The sequence below is a fragment of the Mobula hypostoma genome, chromosome 2 (assembly GCF_963921235.1).
Source record: "Mobula hypostoma chromosome 2, sMobHyp1.1, whole genome shotgun sequence".
Lineage (NCBI taxonomy): Eukaryota > Metazoa > Chordata > Chondrichthyes > Myliobatiformes > Myliobatidae > Mobula > Mobula hypostoma.
In genome coordinates this window covers 204,003,510-204,022,297 of record NC_086098.1, presented here as the reverse complement: position 1 = coordinate 204,022,297, position 18,788 = coordinate 204,003,510, and the positions used below count along the sequence as shown (strand labels likewise).

The 18,788-nt window shown below is 41.9% G+C and overlaps 1 protein-coding gene across 9 annotated transcripts in view; it reads left to right on the top strand.

The window, feature by feature from the left end:
* rtel1 (regulator of telomere elongation helicase 1) overlaps window positions 1-18,788 on the top strand; it is a 205,793-nt gene that overhangs the window by 69,887 nt on the left and 117,118 nt on the right. For all 9 annotated transcript variants that reach the window (XR_010017115.1, XM_063041434.1, XM_063041430.1 and 6 more), the window contains 6 exons: window positions 5,533-5,573; window positions 6,576-6,661; window positions 10,756-10,833; window positions 10,973-11,050; window positions 15,049-15,195; window positions 15,594-15,709. Coding sequence is in view for 8 of the 9 variants with exons in the window: in XM_063041434.1 (XP_062897504.1) it covers window positions 5,533-5,573; window positions 6,576-6,661; window positions 10,756-10,833; window positions 10,973-11,050; window positions 15,049-15,195; window positions 15,594-15,709 (546 nt within the window). In the remaining variant the exon portion in view is untranslated. The remainder of the gene's footprint in view (window positions 1-5,532; window positions 5,574-6,575; window positions 6,662-10,755; window positions 10,834-10,972; window positions 11,051-15,048; window positions 15,196-15,593; window positions 15,710-18,788) is intronic.

Here is an 18,788-nt window from a genome sequence, read left to right as displayed (position 1 = left end):
TACAATAGAGGAGGCCGTGGATAGACATAACAGAATGGGAATGGGACATGGAATTAAAATGTGTGGCCACTGGGAGATCCTGCTTTCTCTGGCAGACAGAGCGTAGGTGTTCGGCGAAACGATCTCCTAGTCTGTGTCGGGTCTCACCAAAGTATAGAAGGCCACATCGGGAGCACCGGACGCAGTATATCATCCCAGCCAACTCACAGGTGAAGTGTCGCCTCACCTGGAAGGACTGTCTGGGGCCCTGAATGATGGTGAGGGAGGAAGTGTAAGGGCTTGTGTAGCACTTGTTCCGCTTACAAGGATAAGTGCCAGGAGGGAGATTGGTGGGGAGACGAATGGACAAGGGAGTCGCGTAGGGAGCGATCCCTGCGGAAAGCGGGGGGGGGGAGGGAAAGAGAAAGATGTGCTTAGTGGTGGGATCCCGCTGGAGGTGGCGGGAGTTACAGAGAGTTTTATGTTGGACCCAGGGGCTGGTGGGGTGGTAGGTGAGGACAAGTATTCCTAGTGGGGTGGCGGGAAGATTGAGTGAGAGCAGATGTGCGTGAAATGGGGGAGATGCGTTTGAGAGCAGAGTTGATGGTGGAGGAAGGGATGCCCCTTTCTTTAAAAAAGGAGGACATCTCCCTCGTTCATTGACGAAAATGATGAGGGAGATGTCCTCCTTTTTTAAAGAAAGGGGTTTCCCTTCCTCCACCATCAACTCTGCTCTCAAACGCATCTTCCCCATTTCACGCACATCTGCTCTCACTCCATCCTCCCGCCACCCCACTGGGAATAGGGTTCCCCTTGTCCTCACCTACACCGCACCAGCCTCTGGGTCCAACATATAATTCTCCGTAACTTCCGCCACCTCCAATGGGATCCCACCACTAAGCATATCTTTCCCTCCCCCCCGCTCTCTGCTTTCCGCAGGGATCGCTCCCTACGCGACTCCCTTGTCCAGTCATCCCTCCCCACCGATCTCCCTCCTGGCACTTATCCTTGTAAGCGGAACAAATGCTACACATTCCCTTATACTTCCTCCCTCACCACCATTCAGGGCCCCAGACAGTCCTTTCAGGTGAGGCGACACTTCACCTGTGAGTCGGCTGGGGTGATATACTGCGTCCGGTGCTCCCGATGTGGCCTTCTATACATTGGCGAGACCCGACACGGACTGGGAGATCATTTCGCTGAACACCTATGCTCTGTCTGCCAGAGAAAGCAGGATCTTCCAGTGGCCACACATTTTAATTCCACGTCCCGTTCCCATTCGTCTGGGTAGCCTCCAACCTGATGGCATGAACATCGGCTTCTCTAACTTCCGCTAATGCCCCACCTCCCCCTCGTACCCCATCTGTTACTTATTTTTATACACACATTCTTTCTTTGACTCTCCTTTTTCTCCCCCTGTCCCTCTGAATATACCCCTTGCCCATCCTCTGGGTCCCCCCCCCCCCTTGTCTTTCTTCCTGGACCTCCTGTCCCATGATCCTCTCGTATCCCTTTTGCCTATCATCTGTCCAGCTCTTGGCTCCATCCCTCCCCCTTCTGTCTTCTCCTATCCTTTTGGATTTCCCCCTCCCCCTCCAACTTTCAAATCCCTTACTCACTCTTCCTTCAGTTAGTCCTGATGAAGGGTCTCGGCCTGAAACGTCGACTGCACCTCTTCCTAGAGATGCTGCCTGGCCTGCTGCGTTCACCAGCAACTTTTATGTGTGTTGCTTGAATTTCCAGCATCTGCAGAATTCCTGTTGTTCCCGTTCCCATTCTGATGTGTCTATCCACGGCCTCCTCTACTGTAAAGATGAAGCCACACTCAGTTTGGAGGAACGACACCTTATATTCCGTCTGGCTAGCCTCCAACCTGATGGCATGAACATTGACTTCTCAAACGTTCGCTAATGCCCCACCTCCCCCTTGTACCCCATCCATTATTTATTTATATACACACATTCTTTTTCTCTCTCTCCTTTTTCTCCCTCTGTCCCTCTGACTATACCCCTTGCCCATCCTCTGGGTTCCCCCCCCCCACCCCATCTTTCTCCCTAGGCCTCCTGGCCCATGATTCTCTCATATCTCTTTTGCCAATCAACTGTCCGGCTCTTGGCTCCATCCCTCCCTCACCCACTTTCAAATCTCTTACTAGCTCTTCTTTCAGTTAGTCCTGATGAAGGGTCTTGGCCCGAAACGTCGACTGCGCCTCTTCCTAGGACGTATACCACATACGATTCAAGTAATTATATTTATGAATCTTAACTAAAGGGTTAATAAAGAAAACAAGAAGAAATGAACCTGCTTTAATTAAACAGTGAAATGTGCAGAAGTTGGAGCTCAAAGTCTTGTCATATTCACTGATCATCGATCGACTTCGCCCTGGCTTCATCGAATCACGGTCCCATCGGGTCGAAATCCTACGACGTCTTCTCTCCAGCATCTTCTTTCTTCACCTCCCGCTGAACAAAAGTCCCAAGCCCAACCTTAGTATCCCTCACCAGAGAAACCTCCCCTCAGCTCTACCATCCGAATTGGATGGTACACATTTCTCCTCATCCCTTACCTTCAACAATAACCCAAACAAGCTGAAAACAGAACAGACTGCTATTACAGAACTGCTAAATGAAATACATACAGCATAACAGTAAAATTGCGCGTGGCCAAGTGGTTAAGGCGTTCGTCTAGTGACTTAAAGGTCGCTAGTTCGAGCCTTGGCTGAGGCAGTGTGTGTATATCCTTGAGCAAGGCACTTTACCACACATTGCTCTGCGACGACACCGATGCCAAGCTGTATGGGTCCTAATGCCCTTCCCTTGGACAACATGGGTGGTGTGGAGAGGGGAGACTTGCAGCATGGGCAACTGCTGGTCTTCCATACAGCCTTGCCCAGGCTTGCCCCTTGGAAACCTTCCAAGGCGCAAATCCATGGTCTCATGAGACTAACGGATGCCTATGATGATGATGAACAGTAAAAATCTGAACCAGAGCATTACACTGATATAAAAGTAGAAAATGCATAAAACACTCAACAGGTTGGTCAGCATCTGTGGAAAGACTGAGTCAATATTTCAGGTTGAAGGACATTTGTCAGAACGGGGAATGAGAAAAAAATGAATTAAATTTGAGAGAAGGTTGTGGCATGAATGGAATTAAAGTAATATCTGTAGTAGAGTATTACCATAAGAATAAGCTGTGGTGAGAAGGGACAAGATGAAAGTGTCTGTGCTGAATCTTTTGCAGTTGAATACTTGGTAGGGACAGAATATTTGGAGCAGGGAGACCCTGTGCCAAGAGAGGAGAGGACTAAGTACAATATCTGGTGGTGGAATCTTGCAAAAAATGTAAAGGTAATTCTTTATATGCAGAAGCTGTTGAGGCTAAAGATAAGGGACAGTGGAACTCTGCCCTTACTGTTTTGATGCTTGCTTTGAAAAGATACTAGTCTGCATTTAGTTTACCACTGGCACTCCACAATATAGAGAGCACAAATACATTGCATTTACTGCAATCCCCTGTGTTGGCTCCTGGTGTTTTTGTTATCCAGAGTTTCTTCAGAAGTCAAAAACTTGTTCCTTACAACTGTTTTATTAAGTGTTACAAAATAATAACAATAGACAATAGGTGCGGGAGTAGGCCATTCGGCCCTTCGAGCCAGCACCGCCATTCACTGTGATCATGGCTGATCATCCACAATCAGTATCCAGTTCCTGCCTTATCCCCATAACCTTTGATTCCGCTATCTTTAAGAGCTCTATCCATCTCTTTCTTGAAAGCATCCAGAGACTTGGCCTCCACAGCCTTCTGGGGCAGAGCATTCCATATATCCACCATTCTCTGGGTAAAAAAGTCTTTCCTCAACTCCATTCTAAATGGCCTACCCCTTATTCTTAAACTGTGGCTTCTGGTTCTGGACTCACCCATCAGCAGGAACATGCTTCCTGCCTCCAGCGTGTTCAATCCTTTAATAATCTTATATGTTTCAATAAGATCCCCTCTCAGCCTTCTAAATTCCAGAGTATACAAGCCCAGTCGTTCCAATCCTTCGACATATGACAGTCCCGCCATCCCATGAATTAACCTTGTGAACCTACGCTGCACTCCCTCAATAGCAAGAATGTCCTTCCTCAAATTTGGAGACCAAAACTGCACACAGTACTCCAGGTGTGGTAGGTGTGGTCGCACCAGGGCCCTGTACAGCTGCAGAAGGACCTCTGTGCTCTTGTACTCAATTCCCCTTGTTACAAAGAAGAGCTGACGGAAAAAAGACGTTGTGGTCATCCTCTATAAAAGCTAGCTCCAACTAAAAAAAAACACCATTCCAGTGATAGGAATTGAAATAGCCAGATTCAAATGGTGTGAGACCTGCTACAAAAAAACAGAGAAACCTTTAGGAAAAAAATACAGAAACAACTGTACCACAATTACTGGAAAATTCACTGAAAAATCAGTGTATATAGGTGATTGTATAAAAATAGGAGCTAGTATAGGAAAGTTAAACTACAAGAAAGTTGTTAGAAAAATAACGGTTCTACACCCTAATCCAACACCTGCTATGTGTATAGTTTTAGGTACACTCATCACAAATACTGTAGTTTAAAAAAAGGTGTGAGTTAAATGCCTAAAGCCACACTATCTATAAGTAGTTATTTTGGTACTTGTTATTTTAGCATTTCTGTATGTCAGTTGAGATTGTGTTTATTTTTATCAGATCATTTTAGCACCAACGGTGATTTCTTTGGCCAACAGTTTATTACTTTATCTTATTATATCAAAATTAAAATGCATTAGTATATAAAGATGTAGCAGACTATCAAGAAGGTAAATGGAATATTGACCTTCATTGCTAGAGGGACTGAATTGTATAGGATATGATGAATAAGCAGGAATAGGGAACTAGGGTGGGAGGATAAAATGTAGGTTAGGGTATGTGTGTGTGTATGATTGGATGAAGGAATTTGGAATGTAAGTCTATTGCACACTCTGGAGCAGAAGGTGGCAGTAATGCACCATTAAGCTGGGTGCCAACCAGCGTAAAACAAGAAGAAGAAGAAAAAGGGATTGAATTTAAGAGCAGGAAGGTTATGCTGCAACCGTACATGGTACTGGTGAGGCCACACCTGGAGTACTGCGTGCAGTTCTGGTCTGATGTACTGGCTTTGGAGGCGGTGCAGAGGAGGTTCACCAGGTTGATTCCAGAGATGGGGGGGTTGGACTATGATTCAGGGGAGTAGATTTAGGATGGAGATGAGGAGGATGAGAGTGGTGAATCTGGAATTTTCTGCCCAGTGAAGCAGTGGAGGGTACCTCAGTAAATCTATTTACGATGAGGTTGGATAGATTTTTGGATAGTAGGGGAATTAAGGGTTAAGGGGAAAAGGCAGATAAGTGGAGATCAGTCCATGGCCAGATCAACCATTCTTATTGAATTGTGGAGCATGCTCGTTGTGCTAAATGGCCTACTGCTGCTCCTATTTCTTATGTTCTAAAATGTAAATATATATAAAGAAAGCTTCATGGCTTTTAGTAATGGGCACTTTTCTCCCTGTTTAGATTTTCACCTGAGTATATGTCTTCCCTAGGAAAAACAATGAGTAAGTAGCTTTTGTTTTGATTTGTTATCCATTCCTAATTACTCATATATCATTTCATAGGAAAGTTAAGATTCAAGTGTATTAGTTACATGTGGTGCTGGCTGGTTATGGGGAGAAGATTTCCTTCATTGATGGAGATAAGTAACCCAGATTGACTTTAACGTTTAGTAGGTTTATAGTCACCTTTACTAATACTTTAAACATAGGTAGTGTTTCTAACTATAGAGAGATAGCTCTTGTATACATTAACTGCTAGTTTTATTTTTCAGACTGTTTCAGTCATTACATTCCAGATGTCTAGTTTTCAAGATAGGTGACGATATGTCAAGTCCTCAAAACAGAAATTACAGTCTTTCTTTCTCTCTTGATGAATAAAGTGATTAGTGCAGGCAAGATAATGGAGTATTACTCTATGAGGAGCATGTCTGAGGAACTCAGAATAAGTCTTTAGGTTGGAATAGCTTGAAGGTGTGTGATGAATTGAAATTGGGGGTTGCTGTGGTACAAAGTCGTCCTGATAATGGGGCCTGTGGGCTTTGTGGCTGGGAGAAAACATAATGCTGAAAAAAAGATGACCTTTTCAATGAAGCAGGCCTTGCCTCCTTTCAGATTTTGAATTGAATTTTGAAATACCAGGTTAAATGTAAGGCATACAGCTTTTTTTTATAAATGTAGAAATATGCAACCTGCCTTTTAGCTTTCTTTCTCCTTTGATCTCAAGTTTGTGTGCTATCTTCCTCTCTATTTGCTTTCTGTGTACTGTGACAAACTTTCCTTGAAGTTGAACATTTCATTCTCGTAACAGAACATGAATGTTATTTGTTTCTATACAGTTTCATAGAATTGTTTTTCTGTGTGTGCTTGTGTTCCAGAACTAATAAAGAAAACTTTTTGAAGTGAATCATGACTAACATTGCAAAAATAATTGGAAAGCATACATTAACGTACTTCTCAGAACACGTATTTTATCAAGTAATTTTGTTCAACATTTTTTACTTCTAGTAAATCTATGTAGAGTGGTGCCAAGTGGTTTGTTGGTGTTCTTTCCATCATATCCAGTTATGGAAAAAAGTCTAGAATTTTGGAAGGTTGGTGATTAATCTGATATTCTTTCATCATGCTTTGTTTTATTTGAAGGTTTTTCAAAATAAATTTCTGTTGCTTTTAAGTTATTTGAAGGGGCTGGTGAATGAATAGGTCAGTTTTTTTCCCCCTGTGTAGTTATTGTCCATTTATCGATTGATTAGGTTATATTATTTCACATTTTTTTCCCTTTTGTTCCATTTGAATAGATATAAAAACAGAAACATAGAAAACCTACAGCACAATACCGGCCCTTCGGCCCACACAGTTGTGCCGAACATGTCCCTACCTTAGAAATTACTAGGCTTACCCATAGCCCTCTATTTTTCTAAGCTCCATGTACCTATCCAAAAATCTCTTAAAAGACCCTATCGTATCCGCCTCCACCACTGTTGCCAGCAGCCCATTCCACGAACTCACCACTCTCTGCATGAAAAAACTTACCCCTGATATCTCCTCTGTACCTACTCCCAAGCACCTTAAACCTGTGCCCGCTTGTGGCTGCCATTTCAGCCCTGGGAAAAAGCGTCTGACTATCCACACGATCAATGCCTCTCATCATCTTATACACCTCTATCAGGTCACCTCTCATCCTCCGTCGCTCCAAGGAGAAAAGGCTGAGTTCACTCAACCTGTTTTCATAAGACATGCTTCCCAATCCAGGCAACATCTTTGTAAATCTCCTCTGCACCCTTTCTATGGTTTCCACATCCTTCCTGTAGTGAGGCGACCAGAACTGAGCACAGTACTCCAAGTGGGGTCTGACCATGGTCCTATATAGCTGCAACATTACCTCTTGGCTCCTAAATTCAATTCCACCACTGATGAAGGCCAATATACCGTACGCCTTCTTAACCACAGAGTCAACCTGCGCAGCTGCTTTGAGCGTCCTATGGACTTAGACCCCAACATCCCTCTGATCCTCCACACTGCCAAGAGTCTTACCATTAATTCTATATTTTGTCATCATATTTGACCTACCAAAATGAACCACTCCACACTTACCTGAGTTGAACTCCATCTGCCACTTCTCAGCCCAGTTTTGCATCCTGTCAGTGTCCTGCTGTAACCTCTGACAGGCCTCCACACTTCTTTGTATCATCAGCAAACCTACTAACCCATCCCTCCACCTTTTCATCCAAGTCATTTATAAAAATCATGAAGAGTAAGGGTTCCCGAACAGATCCCTGAGGCACACCACTGGTCACCAACCTCCATGCAGAGTATGACCCGCCTACAACCACTGTTTGCCTTCTGTGGGCAAGCCAGTTCTGGATCCACAAAGCAATGTCCCCTTGGATCCCATGCCTCCTCACTTTCTCAATAAACCTTGCATGGGGTACCTTATCAAATGCTTTGCTGAGATCCATATACACTACATCTACTGCTCTACCTTCGTCAATGTGTTTAGTCACATTCTCAAAAAATTTAATCAGGCTCATAAGGCAAGACCTGCCCTTGACAAAGCCATGCTGACTGCTCCTAATCATATTATGCCTCTCCAAATGTTCCAAAATCCTGTCTCTCAGTATTTTTTCCATCAACTTACCAACCACTGAAGTAAGACTCACTGGTCTATAATTTCCTGGGCTATCTCTACTCCCTTTCTTGAATAAGGGAACAACATCTGCAACCCTCCAATCCTCCGGAACCCTTCCTGTCCCCATTGACGATGCAAAGATCATCGCCAGAGGCTCAGCAGTCTCCTCCCTCACCTCCCACAGTAGCCTGGGGTACATCTCATCCAGTCCTGGCAACTTATCCAACTTGATGGTTTCCAAAAGCTCCAGCACATCCTCTTTCTTAATATCTACATGCTCAAGCTTTTCAGTCTGCTGCAAGTCATCACTACAGTCACCAAGTTTCTTTTCTTTAGTGAATACTGAAGTAAAGTATTCATTAAGTACCTCTGCTATTTCCTCCAGTTCCATACACACTTTCCCACTGTCACCCTTGATAGATCCTATTCTTTCATGTCTTATCCTCTTGTTCTTCACATACTTGCAGAATGCCTTGAGATTTACCTTAATCCTGCCCGCCAAGGCCTTCTCATGGCCCCTTCTGGCTCTCCTAATTTCCTTCTTAAGCTCCTTCCTGTTAACCTTATAATCTTCTAGATCTCTAATATTACCTAGCTCTCTGAACCTTTTGAAAGCTTTTCTTTTCTTCTTGACTAGATTTACTACAGACTTTGTACACCACGGTTCCTGTATCCTACCATAACTTCCTTGTCTCATTGGAATGTACCTGTGCAGAACTCCACACAAATATCCCCTGAGCATTTACCATATTTCTTCCGTACCTTTCCCTGAGAACATCTGTTCCCAATTTAAGCTTCCAAGTTCCTGCCTGATAGCCTCATAATTCCCCTTACTCCAATTAAACTCTTTTCTAACTTGTCTGTTCCTATCTCTCTGCAATGCTATGGTAAAGGAGATAGAATTATGATCTCTTTCTCCAAAATGCTCTCCCATTGAGAGATCTGACACCTGACCAGGTTCATTTCCCAATACCAAATGAAGTACAGTCTCTCCTCTTGTAGGCTTATCTACATACTGTGTCAAAAAACCTTCCTGAACACACCTAACAAACTCCACCCCATCTAAACCCCTTGCTCTAGGGACATACCAATCGATATTTGGGAAATTAAAATCTCCCACCACGACAACTCTGTTATTATTACACCTTTCCAGGATCTGATTCCCTATCAGCTCCTCGATATCCCCGTTACTATTGGGTGGCCTATAAAAAACACCCAGTAGAGTTATTGACCCCCTTCCTGTTCCTAACCTCCACCCACAGAGACTTCATAGACAATCCCTCCATGATCCCTCTGCAGCCGTGACACTATCTCTGATCAACAGTGCCACGCCCCCCACCTCTTTTGCCTCACTCTCTGTCCCTTCTGAAATATCTAAAACCCAGCACTTGAAGTGACCATTCCTGTCCCTGAGCCATCCAAGTATCTGTAATGGCGACCACATCATAGCTCCAAGTACTGATACACACTCTGCGCTCTTCCACTTTGTTCACAATACTCCTTGCATTAAAATAGACACATCTCAAACTGTCGGTTTGAGCGTGTCCCTTCTCTATCACCTGCCTATCCTCCCTCCCACACTGTTTCCAAGCCTTCTCTATTTGTGAGCCAACCACCTCTTCCCCAGTCTCTAAAGTTCAGTTCCCACCCCCTAACAGTTCTAGTTTAAACTCTCCCTAGTAGCCTTAGCAAAGCTCCCCGCCAGGATATTGGTCCCCCTGGGATTCAAGTGCAACCTGTCCTTTTTGTACAGGTCACACCTGCCCCAAAAGAGGTCCCAATGATCCAGAAATCTGAATCCCTGCCCCCTGCTCCAATCCCTCAGCCACGCATTTATCCTGCACCTCATTCTATTCCTATACTCACTGTCACATGGCACAGACAGTAATCCCGAGATTACTACCTTTGAGGTTGTGCTTCTCAACTTCGTTCCTCCTGTAGTCTGCTTTCGGGACCTCTTCCCTTTTCCTACCTATGTCATTGGTACCAATATGTACCATGACCTCTGGCTGTTCTCCCTCCCACTGCAGGATATTGTGGACGCGATATGAAACATCCTGGACCCTGGCACCTGGGAGGCAAACTACCATCCATGTTTCTTTCCTGCATCCACAGAATCACCTGTCTGACCCCCTAACTGTAGAGTCCCCTATCACTACTGCCTTTCTCTTCCTTTCCCTACCCTTCTGAGTCACAGAGCCGGACTCTGTGCCAGAGGCACAGCCACTGTTGCTTCCCCCAGGTAGGCTGTCTCTCCCCACCGCCCCCCCCCCCACCCCAACAGTACTCAAACAGGAGTACTTATTGTTCAGGACAGTATAGTAGAAATGAAGTAGGGTGAAAGAATATAACACCTTCAGCTTGAATAATAATTTTAAGTTATAATTACTCTGTGTTTATATAACTGGTTTGGGAATGTGTTCACAAAGACTTCTGTCCATTTTGCTTAGAGGGTGCATGACACTTACTTTAAACTTCTTCATGCATCACCAAAGTTTTTATCACTCAATTGTCAAGTCATTAAGAGTCAGATTAATTTTAAACTATTCTGTCTAACAGGAAGAGGGAATTTCCAATAAAATAAATGAGATCAAGCCTATCTTTGTGGAAGTAAAGGGCAAAGGATTATTCACAGAGGTTTGATAAATTTTACTCATTTTCACTGGTTTATGAGTTTACTTTTTATGTTTCCATTAACTTAATGAAAAACTAAAGTATCTGAGTAGTGTCCTTGACATTCACAATCTGCTCCTTGTTAATGGAAAATCTATTTCAGGTTATGGATGCATACTATGAGAAAGTAAATAATCCAAAGTCAAATGGAGCTTGTTTCTGTGCAGTGTGCAGAGGAAAGGTGAGCAAACAAGATTCATTGGCTTCTGTAAAATCAAGTTACTGTCTGATTTGCCAATTCATTTGAGATAATGTAGCATTTATTAAATACAAAATATAATCATAATATTTCATGTTTGTAATAAAAGGTAATTGGTGCTGTCACTGATCTTGATATTAATATTTAGAACATTAGAAACAGGGGGAAAAACATTCAGCACCTCCTGGTAGCTTCACTATTCAACAGATCTCTTACTTCAAACATCTTTTTTCTGGTGCCCTTTCTCAATATCCAGAAACTTCTGTTTTGCATGTAATCAACAACTTTGACTCCATTATACTTTGGGGTAGAGATATCTGAAGATTCATTACCCTGTTGTAGAAAAGAAATTGTCTTAATTTCAGCCAGTCCCTTATTTTAAGATTATATCCCCCAGTGTTCTGCGTTATTTAGTCAGGGCAAGTATTATCCTCATCTACAGCTCCAGGAAAAATTTTGTGCATTTCACTGAGGTCATCTGTCATTCTTCTAAACTCTAAATAGAGGCCTCACCTACTCCATTTCTCCTCTACTGACAAACCAACCATCCTGGAAATTAATCAAGCATATCCTTTTTTCTTCGAAAAGGAGAGCATATCCTTTCATGAAGTATTACCAAGGACCCATATAATTGCAAGTAAGGCAGGTTTACTCTTGTATTCAAAGCTTTTTACAATTTGGTAATTGCTTAATATACTTGTAAATGTTAAATTCACCAGCTAAAAATACTGTCAGCCTATACAAGCACAATTAATGTGCAACAACAGCAGATTCTTTTCTGTCATTGTACATTACCCTACCAAGCGTTAAAGGCATTGAGGAGGAAAGCAAAAACCAACACAAGATATTAGATAAAGTAATTCGTGTTTTCTGAGAAGGGTATCAAAAAGATAATTAGACAAGTTCAAAGCAAATTTATTAACAAAGTATGTTTATGCCTAAGATTCATTTTCTTGTCGAGATACACAGTAAATCTTTCTTTCTTTCTTTTTAAATCTTTTTATTGAGTAAGTATACAAAAAAGGTAAGCCATATAAACATTAATACAATGTTAAAGTACAATAAAATTCCAAAAGATAACAATACCAAAAAGAAAATACTACAAACAATGTAATTTAAGCATAAGAAACCAAGATAACATAATAGTATACTAGATTTTATATATATCAATGGAAAAAAAAAGAAAAAAGAAAAAAAAACCCCCCAAAAAAAAACCCACCGTGCAACTACCTAAAAGCAAAGCAAAGCAATGGGCTAACTTGAAACCAAACAGAGTTAAACTTAAAATCACGTCCTCAATCCCGACCTCCATTAAAACAGTGAAAAAAAAACAAGAAGGGTAAATATTACATTAAATGAAAATATCGAATAAAAGGTCCCCAAATCTGTTCAAATTTAAATGAAGAATCATAAAGGTTACTTCTAATTTTCTCCAGATTCAAACATAAAATCGTCTGAGAAAACCAAAAAAAGGTAGTTGGAGCATTAAGCTCTTTCCAATGTTGTAAAATACATCTTTTCGCCATTAAAGTAAGAAATGCAATCATTCTACGGGCTGAAGGGGAAAGATTACTAGAAATTTTAGGTAGTCCAGAGATACACAGTAAATCACAAGAAACAATAAATGAAAGACCGCACCCAGCAGAATGGACAAACAGCCAATGTACAAAAGACAGCAAACGGTGTAAATACAAATGAAAAAAAAATAAAATAATAATAAGTAAATAAGCAATAAATATCAAAGACATGAGATAAAGAGTCCTTGAAAGTGAGTCCATAGGTTGTGAAATTCTTCAGTTATTGGGCAAGTGTAGTTATCACCCTGGTTCAAGAGCCTGAAGGTTGAGGGGTAATAACTGTTCCTGAATGTGGTGATGTGAGCCCTGAGGCTCCTGCACCACCTTCCCAATGGCAGCAGTGAGCAGAGAGCATGGTTTGGGTGATGGGGGTCCTTGATGATGGATGTTGCTTTCCTGCGACAGCGCTCCATGCAGATGTGCCCGATGGTAGGGAGGGCTTTACCCATGATGGACTGGGCAATATTCACTATTTTCTGTAGCGTTTTCCTTTCAAAGGCATTAGTGTGTCCATACCAGGCAGCAATGCAGCAGTCGATATACTCTGCACCACACATCTATAGAAGTTTGTCAAAGTTTTAATGTCATGTCGAATTTTTGCAAGTTTATAAGGAAATATAGCTGCTGCCATACTTTCTTCATAATTGTACTTGCATGCTGAGTTCCCACAGTGATGCAGAACAACCATAAATGTTTGTCATTGCCCTTCACTCTGGGACAAGTCTGTTTGGGTTTGGATTTACATAAGTAAACTACACTACATTATTAAAACCATTGTGTCATGATTACTCACTCAACCTGGTGGTTATTTATCTTTGGCATTTGAAATAATTCCCATACATTGAATATTTACCACTTATTAACTGAAGCCCATTTAGATTTCGTACATTTAAATGGCTTTCTTCATAATTGTGCTAGGCCCAGAGCAGATCCTGTGAAATAGTAACACAGAGGAATTTAAAGTTGCTCACCCTTTCCACCTGTGATCCCCTGATGAGGACTAGCTCAAGGACCTCCGATTGAGCCTACTCAGGGAAAGACTATATTAGATTGATTATTGTGTAATAAACCAGATCTTATTAGGGAGCTTAATGTAAAGGAACCCTTAGAAGGCAGTGATCATAATATGATTGAATCCATACTGCAGTTTGAGAGGGAAAAGCATCAGTCACATGTATAAGTATCGCGATGGAATAAAGGGAATCACGGAGGCAAGAGAGAGGAGCTTACCCAGGTGCATTTGAGAAAGATACTGGCAGGAATGCCGTGAGTGCAGAGGTGGCTGAAGTTTCCCGGAATAATTCAAAAGGCGCAGGATAGGTACGTCCCAAGAAGTTGTTCGCAAATGATAGGGTTAGGCAACCGTGGCTGACAAGGGAAGTTAAGGACTGCATAAAAGCCAAGGAAAGGGCATATAAGGTAGCAAAAGTGAGTGGAAAGTTGGATGATTGGGAAGCTTTTAAATCAAACAAAAGACATCTAAAAAAGCTATAAGAAGGGAAAACATGAAATATGAGGGCAAACAAGCCAATGGTATAAGGTAGGCAAATTGGAACAGATCTAAGTCGCAGGAGTTGGTATGTTTCATCACCATCTTCTTGAAGCACTATCACAGTGGATGTAAGTGGTACTGGATAATAGTTATTGAGGCAAGTTACCACCTTCTTAGGCACAGGTTTAATTGAAGCAGTTGAGTATCTCAAACTGCCAAAGTATGAAGTGAGAGATATCTTGAACAGCTAGTTGAACGGCACTCTTAGGTTAGAAGAGTAAAACCTTGTATTCTGTCTGGTTAGCCTCCAGCCTGATTTCTATAAATTCAGGTAATTTTCTCCATCCCTCTCCCTCTTCTTCCATTGCCCACTCTACCTCCCCCCTTACTACTTCTCTTCTGACCTGCCTCTCACCTTTCCCCAGTGCCCTCCTCTTTTTCTTTCTCCCATGGTCCACTCTCCTCTCCTATCAGCTTGCTCCTTCTTCATCCTTTCAGTTTCTCCACCTACCACCGCTCAACCGGGTTCACCTGTCATCTTCTAGCTTGTACTCCTTACCCTCCTTCCACCTTCTTATTCTGGCATTTTCCCCCATCCTCTTCCATTCCTGATAAAGGCTCTCAGCCCAAAATGTCGACTTCCATAGATGCTACCTAACCTGCTGAATTCCTCCAGTATTTTCTGTGTGTTAATCTGGAAATTTCAGCATCTGCAGAATCTCTTGTGTTTACTTCTTTCCTCAAGCCTCTTTGTTAATAGTCTAGTAATTTATCCGCTGCACGTCTGCAATAAAAGAGTTAAGACAATTTGAACAGAATTAGTTAAAATAGATATCAATTTTATGAAAAAAGATACTTTTACCATTTAAATTCCTCTGTACTGTATATATTAATACTTTTGCTGCCTTTAGGCCAGTGAAGGTTTGGATTTTGCTGACATGAATGGGCGAGGTGTGATTATCACTGGTTTGCCATTTCCTCCACGAATGGATCCAAGAGTAATACTGAAGATGCAGTTCCTTGATGAAATGAGAAGAAATTGTATTGGAAGTGTTCAGGTATTGAACAGACAAAGCATAAATTAACTTAATGAGCCAGTCCTTTAACAGCATCTGATTGATAGACCTATGTACTTAGTACTTGCTATTTGATGGTTATCAATTTATTAACACTATATGAAGTTCAAATTATACTGTCCAGGTGTGAAAAGTAAACTTCTCGGTAACTGCACATGGATAAGGTCAAAATATTCTATCTCCATGAGAGGATATCTGGTTTTGCTTTGCAGGAAGTTAATTTTGTTTTCTAAATAATATACTTTTTAGGTTAATACACAAATCATATTGCTTCTATCTGATAGGTCGTTTTGTCAATGGTCTTCACAACAAATTAAGTTTTATTGCATTGACAATGTTATTCGATTGATTCATAGTTTTATGGCATGTTTCTTTTTAAGTATTTATCTGGACAAGAATGGTACAGGCAGCAAGCTTCACGTGCTGTCAATCAAGCTATTGGAAGGGTAATTCGCCATCGAAATGACTATGGAGCCATTTTTCTGTGCGATCACAGGTGTGTAAATAAATCAAGTAAAATCTTATTCCAATGCAACAAGAAGTGATAAAAGTCAAGTGCCAGAATTAACTTACAACATCATCACAAATGTAACTTCACTTCTAACATATTTTAACTTATTAAATTCTGGTATGCCATATGATTTACCATTTAAATAGTAAAAACAAACTGGCAGTGAAAACTTAATACATGATAAATTACATTAAATTCCGTATTTCCCCTAACTTGGAGTCATATAATGTTTCTATACAGTACTATGCAAATGTCTTAGGCATGTACGTATAGCTAGAGTGCCTAAGACTTTTGCACACTACTGACATGGAGCAGAGAGTGAGTTTGTAAATCTGACGGGAGCAATGGATGTTCAGGAATGGCGAAGGTGGAGCACAGTCGAAGCGATGTGTAACAGGTGGCAGGAAAAGACTGCCAAGAACAAGGGGTGAAGCAGGTGCAGACACAACCAGCTCACACCAGGCAAGGTCATTTGATTTCTAGCAATTGTTTTATTGATCATTGCAGAATGTCTCTCTGGTGCTTCCCGCTTCCCTCCCCTCTCCCTTCCCTTTTTCCCAACCATGATTCCACTCTCCCTGCTCCCTTCTCACTCCTCACTCTCAGTCCACAATTAGAGACACACATCAGAAACAGGTTTTTCATCACTCACAAATGTCATGAAATTTGTTTTGTTTTGCAGCAGCAGCAGTGCAGTGTGTGTGTGTGAAACATTCTGATTTCCTCAGCTGCGCAAGTCTGGGGAAGACAATCTCCAGCCCCACCAAACTTGTGAAATTGAGGCGTGATCCCACCCCAGACCCCTGTTTGTGTGGATGCTGTGTAATTCACTACCGTTACAAAATAGTGCCACAAAATTACAGACAGTACACTGCATACGATTAGAAGATTTATCTTTATAATTCCTAATTTGACTAAAGGGTTAGTAAAGACAAGAACAAAAATAGAAAAGGGCCCATTTTAATGAAACAATCTAATGTGCACAATTTGGAGCTCACAGTTACAGAGGTGTATTGAGAGCATCCTGAGCAGCTGCATCACTGCCTGGTTCGGAAATTGCACCATCTCGGATCGCAAAACCCTGCAGCGGATAGTGAGGTCAGCTGAGAAGATCATTGGGGTCTCTCTACCCGCCATTAAAGACATTTACACCACACGCTGATTCCGTAAAGCAAACAGCATTATGAAGGACCCCACGCACCCCTCATACAAACTCTTCTCCCTCCTGCCATCTGGCAAAAGGCACCGAAGCATTCGGGGTCTCACGACCAGACTATGTAACGGTTTCTTCCCCCAAGCCATCAGACTCCTCAATACCCAGAGCCTGGACTGACACCAACCTACTACCCTCTACTGTGCATATTGTCTTGTTTGTTATTTATTGTAATGCCTGCACTGTTTTGTGCATTTTACACAGTCCTGGGTAGGTCTGTAGTCTAGTGTAGTTTTGTGTTGTTTTTTACATAGTTCAGTGTAGTTTTTGTATTGTTCATGTAGCAACATAGTCCTGAAAAATGTTGTCTCATTTTTACTGTGTACTGTACCAGCAGTTATGGTCAAAATAACAATAAAATGTGACTTGGCTTGATGCTCAATTGATCTCATCCCAGACTTCATCGAGACACGGTCCCGTTCCACGTCAAATCCTGTGACCTATTCTCTCCAGCATCTCCCCTCTTCACCTCCTCTCTAACAAAAGCTCCTAGCCCAACATTAGTGACCTTACCAGGGAAACCTCCCCTTCAATTCGACCATCTTAATTGGATGGCACAGATTTCTCCTCATCTCTTACCTTCAACAATAACCCAAACATAAACTGAAAACCAGCAGCTCACACAGAAATGCCAAAATAAAATGCATACAGCATAACAGTAAAAATATGAACTAGGGCTTTACATATGTATGTATGTATATATGTCTGTGTGTGTGTGTGTATAAAATATACACACCTGAATGTGTGAGAATATCTAGATGTGTATCTAAGACTTCTGCACATTACTGTACAGAATAGGACACTGTATTTCAAAGAAGCTCTCTTAAACCTCTTTTGCCCAGAAAAATACAGTGGACTCCAGTTAACTGGTACACATTGAGACCAGTACACTTTGGCCCAATTAAGAGGCTGTCCCAATTAGCCAAAGTTTTGATGAAGTAGTTAAAAAGCCATTAAAAAAGGCAAACTACCATTTAACCAACTAACAAATTATGCATGTAAATGAAATACAGAACAAAGTTGAACATCATCAATTCTACCACAGAACTTGTTTTTGTTCTTTTATTTGACGGTAAATGAACAATATGAACAGACATCTAATTTAGATAATGGACTGCTTTCATGCAATCCATTTGATAATTAACATAAGACATGGGAGCAGAATTAGGCCATTCTGCCCATCAAGTCTGCTCTGCCATTGCATCATGGCTGCTCCCGGATCCCACTCAACTCCATACACCTTGCCTTCTTGCCATATCCTTTGATGCCCTGACCAATTAGGAAACTATCAACTTCTGCCTGATAGATACCACGGACTTGGCCTCCACCACAGTCTGTGACAGAGCATCCCACAGATTCACTGCTCTCTGACTAAAAAACCTTCCTCCTTACCTCTGTTCTAAAAGGTCACCCCTCAATTTTGAGGCTGTGTCCTCCAGTTCAGGATTCGACCACCATAGGAAACATCCTTTCCACATCCACCCTATCTCGTCCTTTCAAAGTTTGGTAGGTTTCAATGAGATCCCCACACAGTCTTCTAAATTTCAGTCAGTACAGGCCCAAAGCTGCCAAACATTCTTCATATGTTAACCCCTTCATTCCTGGAATCATCCTTGTGAACCTCCTCTGGACTCTCTCCAATGACAGCACATCCTTTCTGAGATACGGGACACCAAAATGTTGACAATACTCTATGTGTGTCCTGACTAGTGTGTTATAAAGGCTCAGAATTATCTCCTTGCTTTTACATTATATTCCCCCTTGAAATAAATGCTAATATTGCAATTGCTTTCTTTATTGCAGACTCAACCTGTAAATTAACCTGAGAGCCTTGCACGAGGACTCCCAAGT